General features: G+C 42.3%; 1 protein-coding gene across 1 annotated transcript; it reads left to right on the top strand.

Annotated features, from left to right (window-relative positions):
• The first annotated feature begins 1,486 nt into the window (after positions 1-1,486).
• epx (eosinophil peroxidase) lies at positions 1,487-9,931 on the top strand. The gene is made up of 17 exons (XM_039614156.1): positions 1,487-1,504; positions 1,596-1,683; positions 1,755-1,842; positions 1,967-2,142; positions 2,619-2,751; positions 2,854-2,983; positions 3,073-3,279; positions 4,626-4,992; positions 5,071-5,231; positions 5,300-5,558; positions 5,642-5,812; positions 7,827-8,064; positions 8,143-8,354; positions 8,429-8,593; positions 9,417-9,497; positions 9,603-9,699; positions 9,874-9,931. The coding sequence occupies exons 1-17, from the start codon at positions 1,487-1,489 to the stop codon at positions 9,929-9,931; spliced, it is 2,649 nt and encodes an 882-aa protein (XP_039470090.1).
• The last annotated feature ends 113 nt before the right edge of the window (positions 9,932-10,044 follow it).

Raw genomic sequence — 10,044 nt, 5'->3', positions numbered from 1 at the left:
AAAAATTTTGTCCATTTGCAGGAGCATATGGGTACACGTCAAACCAACGCCAGGCAGGAAAGACATTATCAATGATCACACAGAAGGAGCTGTTGCCATCATTCTGAATGAGAAAGATTATTCATACATGGAAGCAATTAACATTCAAGACATGTCAGTAGTCCTAGCAAACTGTCCCTAAGATCAGTCCATGCGTTGGTCACAGAGACTGCACACTGCAGGCACCGAGTCAACCATGAACTCCTTTGTATACAAAATGCTGTCCTGTGACCTTGAGAGAGCAAAGCATAAACAAATGCCCACAAAACTCAAAGAACTGAAGCGACACTGTAAAGAAGACTTGGAGCAATAATGTGAGACTGATAGCCGTACAGAAAATAATTATTTCAAGTTATTGCTGCTAAATGTGTTCCTACAAGTGACTGAATCGTGGGGTGCACTTAGTTTTAAGACCTGCTAAGGACCAGGTGGTGTTTTTTTTTTCTTCTTTTTTTTGAAAAAAAAAATTTCTATCAGAAATGATCACCTGAAAGAATCCACTTGACCAGAATTCATTATTTACAAGTGAGGAAATGTGGGTCAACTGACACTTGATCTACCTGTATGCCAAATATTTGGTTGTACCTTTGTGGATACATCGGCTCTTCTCTGGAGCACATGGAGTAGATGGTGGGTCAACAGAGATAATATTAATAACAGCATAATGAAATGGGACTGGTGAATCATTTGATGGTATCACACACCTGGAACATCAAAGGGGGGGAAAGCAGGCATACATTTGACTTGTTAAGCCTCACAGTGGACAGAAACACTCTGAGATCTTTCTGTCTCATCCTTGTGCTCAGTTCATGGTCATTTCCCAGAATCCCTGCTTCCAGCGCACCCACCTGTCTGTGTCACTGGCACAGGGACCATCAGATTGAAATGTTTGGCATGTGGTGAAGACATAGACACCCTTTTAATAAAAAAAAAAATCCCCAAATACTAAGCTTACCTTGTCATTGTGAAGTCTAACTGTTTTTTTTTTAATCTGCTACTGAAGTTACTTTGACATCTAATATTTCAGCCGCCTCTTTGGTTGGTTGAGTGCTCTACTACAGCAAAGACATACTCTCTCTGCTCTGCTGAGGGATAGGTAGGATTATTTAATTTATTTGTAATGCTGATTTGACAGACGCTTTTCATCGAGGGCGAGAGCACAGACGTAAATTTGATTTGAGAGGTTATTAGGTCGAGGCTGCGAGTCCTGCGTTTGATGTTGCCTTTCTGTCACCAGGAAGGACAGATAAGGGGATTCTGCACATACCTGTTGGCCCCGCTCACAGTGTATACATAGCACCCTTGACACTTGGAGCCAAACACACACAGCTACACTTGCTTGCACTCAAGATGAGTCGGAGCGAATGCAGCGGTAAAATCCTCCCAATCCTTCTCTGAACCCGAAGCGATTCTTCTTTGCTCACACTGAAAAGTTTACAGAATTGCAATGAATACAGCGCTTGTGGTGAGTTTCTGCTTTGATGTACAATTTAAAGTTTATGCAAAAATTTCAACGTTTTTTTCAAAATTTGAAGGTTAATGTGTTTTCATTTCAGGTGTCTGCGTCTCTTTTTCGACTGGTTCTCGTCCTGCTCTTCATCCCTGGTCATGCTTCACTGGCCAAAGTATTTGGCAACACCTCAGGTAAGATTTCTGATCATTGCTGAAAAGAGAAGGTGCTTTGGAGCCTTTCTAACTGCTCTGCTCTGTGCTAGTGGTGTATCTGGGATCTGCGTTTGTTGATGAGGCTGTTCGGAGGGCGATCGAGCTGACTGATGCTGCGTATGCCCGCACAAGTGAAAGGTAGAAATTCTTTATTTCGGTCTAAAATATATCTAGAAATATTTCACACTAGGCTGACACATAGAAAAAAATTAATAATTTTACCTCTGCGAGGGACTGAGTACAAAGTTCTGAATGTTTCCAGGGTGAAGATGTCGCTGTCTGAAGGCGCTCTGAGACCCAGTGACCTGCTGGCTCAGTTCAAACAGATTGAAAGCAGAACCAGGACCCAGATCCGGGCTGCTGAACTGCTGGACAACACAGTGGAGCTGATCAGAGAGATGGTCTACACTAACACCATGATGCAGCCCAACGCTTACGGTACTGAAGAGCAGCGGAACACCATGTAAACCTGCGGGCCATTTAATCTGATGAATGATTAAACAGAAGCTTTATTCTACATCATACTTTTAGTTTGTTTCAGGATATAGTATAACACAGCCAATTTATTTCATCTATAACTCTTTGTTTTATGTGCTTCATTTAACCAGGTAAGGGTATCTTTGTTATTAAAAAAATCTCGTTAAGCAGGACAGAAGATATTTTTACAATGATGACTACAAACAATACAGTTTCCATATTGTGCCAGAAAATATTAGTCAGTATAAGCTGACTCATGGAGGCTACTGAAGCATATTCAAGTTCAGCAAAACCAAATTCCAGAAGTAGATTTGTATAATTTGTATCTGTTTTTGACAGGAAACGATACAACAATTGATCTGATCTTTCTCATATATATTTCTTTATGTTTAAGTGTTACTAACTTGGACCTTGCTGTGCTTACCGTCCTTCCACAGAGATGCTGAATGAAGAAGATGTGGAGAATTTGCTGCATGTGACAGGCTGCTCCGCTGAGCTGAAGACGCCCAGCTGTCAGACAGACTGTCTCTCTGAGCGCTACAGATCAGTCACAGGCGAGTGCAACAACAGGTCAGAGCATGTATAAAAATCAGCACTTGACAGACTGGCGCTGTGCCCAACAGACATCGTTGTTTTCAGGTAACCATCTCTCTGTGTTCTGCTGCTATACAGACAACATCCGAGATGGGGGGCTGCTAATATCCCGTATTCCCGCTGGTTGGCTCCAGAGTACGAGGATGTGTGGGGGATGCCCAGAGGGTGGGAACCAAAACACACCTATCACAATGCCAGCCTGCCTCCAGTAAGAGTCCTGCAGCAGCTCTCGCTCGTCCTCTGTCCTGCCAGCCGCTGTAAGCCTATCATTCCTCCTCCTCATCTCTTGTGTTCCAGGTGCGACTCGTGTCACAGGAAGTGCTGTTCACTCACAACGACAACATCTCTGTGGACTCCACTCTGTCTCACTTGCTGGTGGACTGGGGTCAGTGGATAGACCATGATCTGGTGCTGACGCCTCAGAGTCCAAGTACAGCCGCCTTCAAGACTGGAGCTGACTGCACCCACACCTGCAACCGAGACTCACCCTGCTTTCCCATCCAGGTGCATATCACCAGCTCTCTCAGAAGGCTCTAATTTATTTTGTATTTTTTTTATAATTTTCCTTCACTTGCTAAATGCAAAACCTGTAACCTGCATAGTTTCTGTATATTTACTGTATATCAGATTATCTCTCACTATTAGCACCAGACCCAGTAACACTGTCAATGGTTTAAATAGAAAATATAAACCAGGAAATACTCTCTCATTACACCCAATTAGAAGATTTCTCATTGGCTGTTGTACATAAAGTTCTGTGAAAAGAAAGTTCACTTGACTGCTTTCATAGGAATTAAGAGCATAAGTAGCAGCCAGGTGCACAAGCGAGGTTGAGCACATTTATAAAAGCAGAAGTTTAGGCAGTTTGAAGGTCTGGAGCATTCAGGTGTGTGCTAAGACAATGCTGCAATCTTCCCAGGAGTGGACATTAAACCAAATTCACCCCAACATCAGAACCTGCAATGCTAAGAGAAAATGCAAAAAAAAAAAAGAAAAAAGATCTACGTCTGAGACCCCAAAGTGATAAAGGTCATGACAGTACAATTACAAAAACACTGAAGAAGTATTTGGAAGGATTGCCAGGAGAAATCATTTTCTGTCTAAAAAGAACATGGCAGCACGGCTTAGGTGTGCAAAGTTGCATCTGAACAAACCACAAGACTTCTGGAACAATGTGCTTTCGACAGATGAGACCAAATCGGAGATGTTTTGTCATAAAGTATAGAACCATATTTTTTGAAAACTAAGCAAAGCAAATGCCTCGCACTAAATGACAAGCGAGGTGGTGGAGGGGTGATGATTTGGGCTTGTTTTGCAGCCACTGGGTCTGTGCACCTTGAGGTCATATTGTCAACCATGAACTGAGTCATGTATAAGGACAGCAATTCCATGAACACCAGCAATTGTCTGAAAAAGAAAAAAATGAAAGTGTTCAAATGAGCCAATCAAATCCAGACCTCAGGCTGACTGAAATTCTGTGGGAGGACCTTAGGAGAGCAGTGCGAATGCCTACAAACCTCTATGAACTGAAACAATCTTGAAACAAAGCGTGAGCCAGAATTCCTCCAGAATTCCTGTCTCATCATTGGAGAGAGCCAGGTTCTCCATGATGTGAGAAACTGATAGTTACCTCATGTTATTGCTGCTAAAGGTAGTTCTGAATCACAAGTAGACACGGCTGATATTTTTTATTCTTTACTGTTGGAGGTGAAATTATTTTAGAAATTTAAAATTGACTTCTGTTCCCAAAAAAGACTAGACTCACATCATTTTTTTTCCTTATATCGTTTCTATGGAAAAGAATGTTTTTCCCTCATCATCAGCAGTTTAAAGACAACTTTCTTTCCTAGATCCCACCATCTGATCCTCGTAATGGGGTCCAGAGTTGCATGCCTTTCTTCCGCTCTGCTCCCAGCTGTGGTCCTGGAGTTCTGCCTCATCATCAGCGGGAGCAGCTCAACGCCATCACCTCCTTTGTTGATGCCAGCATGGTGTACGGCAGCTCCACCAGTCTGGCCTCTGCTCTCAGAAACCAATCTTCTCCTCTGGGCTCAATGGCCATCAACTCCCAGCACTCAGACCACGAGCTCGCCTACATGCCTTTCCTGCCTCGCCTCCAGGCTCACCTGGACCCCTGCGGCCCTCGCAACTCCACCACCTCAGGAACATCAGACAGGTCTGCTCACCAACAGAACACCACATCCTGCTTTCAAGCTGGTGAGTGGGCGAATGCATTAAATCCTCCACCCACTGTAAGCTTCAGTGCAGCTGTTGCTCATGACTAATGCTTCACAGGTGATTCGAGAGCCAATGAACATCTGGGATTGATTGCCCTGCACACGCTCTTCCTGAGAGAGCACAACCGACTGGTCAAAGAGCTGCACCTGCTAAACCTTCACTGGAGCCCAGACACCCTCTACCAGGAGGCCCGCAAGATCATAGGAGCCATTCATCAGGTATCTCCAGGAGTTTCTGATGAACAACCTGTACTCATCACTTTAACTGGTGTTCTTAATTCTTTAAGATCCTAACATGGGAGCACTACCTGCCACGGGTCCTTGGTGAGAGTGCCATGTCTCATCTGATGCCTCCTTACAAGGGTTATGATCCCGACATGGATCCCAGCATTGCTAATGTTTTTGCAACTGCTGCATTTCGTTTTGCTCACGTCACCGTGCAACCAGTAGTGACCAGATTGGGGCCGGGATATAATGCTAACTCCCAGTATCCCTCTCTGCCGCTGCATCACTCACTGTTTGCCTCTTGGAGGGTTGTGCAGGAAGGTAAAGAGCAATGTTGTTGTTTTACTTTGATTACATATACTCAGCATTTCTATTTCTATTTTAATTTCCTCCTGTTGTTTCAGGTGGTATAGACCCAGTGCTGCGTGGCCTCCTGCTGTCTCCAGCCAAGCTGCAGACTCCCGGTCAGATGATGGTGGAGGAGCTGACAGAGAGGCTCTTTCAGGCACAGGGTGGGATGCCTCTGGACCTCGGGGCCCTTAACCTCCAGAGAGGCCGAGACCACGGCCTGCCTGGTATCAAGACTTGCAACCTCTCGCACCGATATCCCTCTAAACCACTGACTGTCCTAGTGTTCTCTTTTCCAGCTCCATGTTTTCATTTTTGAAGTCAGCTAGAGTAGCTTTGCACCAGTCACAGTTAAAAGTAATCCATATGTGCAGTATCTTATATTGATCCTTAATACAGTCTCTCACTTCCTCCTCTATCTGAAACAAGACATTTTAGAACCTCTCCTTTTAAACAGACTTTCTTGTGATTGGCTGCCCCTCATATTAGAGGAGGGGCAGGTGGGTGGGGATTACTTGAGCTACCCTTCACATTTTGGGAAATGGGAGGCATACATAGAAATACAGTATATTAGGCAAACACACATTTGTTCAGCCTTAAAAGTCAATATTTGGTGTGACCACTACAGAGTGCAGCCTCTATAGAGCATGCTTTACAGATGGCTGCACTGGTGTGCCTCCTCCTTCAAATTTGTATTAATCACTCCATCAGACTCCATCATGTTGCCGCTGATTTTGAGTCCAGCTCTTGTTTAATCTGGCGTACCTCAGCTTTTTCTGCCTGTTTCCTTCCTCAAGAATAGCTTCTTGACAGTTACCCTTCCACTGAGGCAATTTCTGATGAAACTTTGTGGAAATCATCTAATTGATTCAAAAATAGTATTTTATGCCTGTCAGACTGTGTTATCGTTGGCATTTTTGACAGATACAACTAAAGACATTGGAATAAATAAATAAAACACACACACAAACATTTTCAAATGTTACTGAGGGCATCAAGTTGACATAATACTTTCCCTAGCCCCTTATCCTAAACCTAACCATAACCTAATTGTAACTCTAACCCTACAATCCATTTTTGGGGGGGTCCTCACAAAGATGTTTAAACAAGTGCACACACACACACACACACAGAAAGAATACGTCTCTTTTAAATGATTTAAAAAAAAATCAGGATCCACAATCCATAGTTTCCAACACCCATATTTACCTCTTTTAGCCTAGTATGTATTTAAAAAAAAATTACAGTAGCGTTAAGACCATAAAACCATGTACCAGTGGTTGTAGTTTTTCTGCAGTTACAGTATTCCCTCTATTATCACAGTGCTTCCATTCTGGGGAAATCTGCAAAGTAGAAACCATATGTTTATTATATTACTTTTGTATATTTTAAGCCATAAAAATCCTCCCCATGCTCTTATAAACCCTATTATAACTTTGTTATTCATTTTTTAGGCTAAATAATGCTTATTTTTACTGCAAAAATAAATTAAAATTTTAAAAAGTAAAACACAGAGAAACTCATGATATAATGAAATTCCTGGGATGTAAATTTGCAGATAAATCCACGATGTAGCGTGTCTGGAAAGGTAAAACGCAATGTGACGTGGGAATACTGTATACTAATTCTTGTATTAAACTGTGTATTTTCATATTCTAGCTGAAAAAAGATAAGAACACAGTTGAAGTTATTGTAATGTAAGTCAACGTGCACAACATCACAGCATCATTAATAGTAGTTATCCTTGTTTCCTTGAAAGTCTGCCATGAAAAGTGTGTGCTGACTCATGAACCAGTTCCAGATGTAGGAATGTGTTAATAAGCCTGCCAGGTGGCCTGTAGTCCTCTAATAGTTATTTGTGTTGCTTGTTAATTAAGAGTGAAAACTGGCTCTCAGAAATTTTCCTCAGGGAGTGACTTCTCATGGACCTAAGTCACCTAGTTCCTAATGTGCGTTATCACGTGATGCTACTGCAAGTCACTGCAGAGAAAAACCTTGAGAGAATCCAGCCTGATGCAACCTAATCTTATCTTTTTTTATCTCATTTTTTATATATTTACACTGAAGTTTGAAGGTTCTTGTTTCCCTCTAATTACGTCCTTCCTTTCTAACTGTAAAGCACTTGGTAAAATTTGTATTTTGTTAGGTTCACTTTCACATGAGCCCCATGTATTTAATGCTCGTCTCACTTTCTTTACTCCATCTTTAACCTGCAGTCCTCTGACTCATCTCCTCCACCAGGATACAGCTCCTGGCGAAGGTTCTGTGGCCTTTCTGTTCCCAACACCACACTGGACCTGGCTGAAATTCTGGGCAACTTCACTTTGGCTCACAAATTCCAACTCTTGTACGGGACACCTCACAACATCGACGTGTGGGTGGGTGCCATCTCTGAGCCAGCTCTGCCCGGAGGCCGAGTCGGACCGCTCCTGTCATGCCTGCTCGCGAGACAGTTCAGAGCCCTGAGAGACGGTGACAGGTGGGCCACAGCTAAAATTAAATTATTAAAAATATGATGCAAAAAGTGAAATTCTAAAATATGTGCTTGTCTTTCAAGGTTTTGGTGGGAGAGGGAAGGAGTGTTCACCAGCGCTCAGAGGAAACATCTGCGTTCGGTCTCTTTGTCCCGCATCATTTGTGACAACAGCCACGTCACACATGTCCCTGCCGACCCGTTCTCACGCACCGAGACCTCAGAGGACATGCTGGCCTGTTCCAACCCCCTCATCCCTCACCTTGACATCAGCTCCTGGAAAGAGCAGGACTCGGGTGAGGCTGTGGAAAACAAGTTGTGTCGAGTATTAAGGTGGGATGGCCTTATTTTTTCACTGACTTTCTCACAGATCCCCGCTGCGGTCCAATACCCAGGATTCAATCTGGCTACTATCTCCTCTGTAACTCTGTGATCCTGTATCAGTGTCACTCTGGCTACAAGCTGCTGGGAGCTTCATCCGTCAGTTGTGATCCAAACAGCCAGCAGTGGAGCCCAGCACCCCCATCGTGTCAGGGTACGAAAACTAAACTGTCCAGTCAAGTCCTGATGACATGCATTACTGGAATGCATTGTTGTTTTCTTTTAACACCAGAGTTTAACATTATGTTTTTTTGTTATAATTGTTAAAAAAAAAAATTAGGCACTAAAGCTCCTTTTTTATCTTGGAGATTTCATAACACAACTTTCATTTAACTCAAGAATGAATTTGAAATTCCAACTTCCAGGAAGAAATTTTAACCAGGAAAATTCAAACATGAAAATTAAAAATACAATTCTCCAGAAAGAGCAATTTAACTAATTGCTGGAGTTTATTTTCAACACATTTTTCAGCAGTTTAGTCAGCTATATTATCTAGATTAATTGTTTCTAATATCTGGGCTGCAGCCCCCGGTGGACTGTGAAGGTACTGCGGCAGGGTCCTAATCATTTTTTTTTTTTAATAAATCATTCAGTCAACTTATTTTTTAGTTAAAAATATGCCATTAAATATGTCAGTTTAATCAAGAAAGTACTCGAGCTAATGAAACCAAGTGATGGGACTACAAAAATAAGATATGCAATTCTTTGTCTTCAGCCATATTTTGCATCAGTAGTTGATAAAAGTAAAATGGAGCAGTGGCTGTCAGATGCCAAAAGTGAAGTTTGAAATAACCAGAAAATGTAATTAAAGGCTTGGGTGGACTGCAGAAGATATTCTGTGGGCTGTGGCAGTCATAAGTTTGGAAATACCTGGTCAGTATCCCTAATGAGATTTCAGCAACACCTCTGGGACCAACTCCACATGCCTCGTAGAGACATCATTTGTTTCTCATCTGTTTTTTTGGCTGATTTTGCAGATATCAATGAATGTGAGGAACTGACTTCTTGTCCACAACACCTGGAGTGCCTGAACATACCAGGGTCCTTTGTGTGCTCAGGTTGGTTTCAGATCAGTTTAAATATTTCCCAATGTGAATTTTAAACACCATTCAGCACGTAATATCTGTCACTTCTGATCCTGAACACCTCTTCACATGACCCAGAGCCCTCTTCGCTGTCTGCCGTCTCCATCGTCACCGCAGTGATAGTGGTGTTTGGAGGCGTGGCCGTGCTGGTGATGGGCATGTTCTGTTTTCGAAGGCAAGTCATCTGCATGCAGATTTCTCTTTTTATACAAACACTGGTGGGCTAGTTTCAACAGACTGAATTGAATTGAAATGTAATGATTAATGGAGCTATACAAACATAGTGAAATTAATTGAACTGTTCGCTAAAAATATTTAACATTTTAATAACTGAATTTGTTTCTTGCAGATATTTCCCCAAGAGAGAAGCGCTGGTGACTTCTGGATGTTGCCAAGAGAAAAGTTAATCAGTCCTTTGTAAGAGTTTGGTTGATTTTTGTTGTAATATTCCTGTGAAATTATCAAAATGTTTTTAAATGTTCTTATGTATTTAGTTGACTAGCTGCAGTTTTTTTTTCAT

Source organism: Oreochromis aureus, linkage group 7 (assembly GCF_013358895.1).
Source record: "Oreochromis aureus strain Israel breed Guangdong linkage group 7, ZZ_aureus, whole genome shotgun sequence".
Classification (NCBI taxonomy): domain Eukaryota; kingdom Metazoa; phylum Chordata; class Actinopteri; order Cichliformes; family Cichlidae; genus Oreochromis; species Oreochromis aureus.
This window is presented reverse-complemented; position numbering and strand designations above follow the sequence as displayed.

Coding starts and splice junctions, on each gene's coding strand:
- epx (XM_039614156.1), top strand. Junction 2,752..2,853: donor ACAGGCGAGTGCAACAACAG/GTCAGAGCATGT, acceptor GCTGCTATACAG/ACAACATCCGAGATGGGGGG. Junction 5,232..5,299: donor TCATAGGAGCCATTCATCAG/GTATCTCCAGGA, acceptor TAATTCTTTAAG/ATCCTAACATGGGAGCACTA.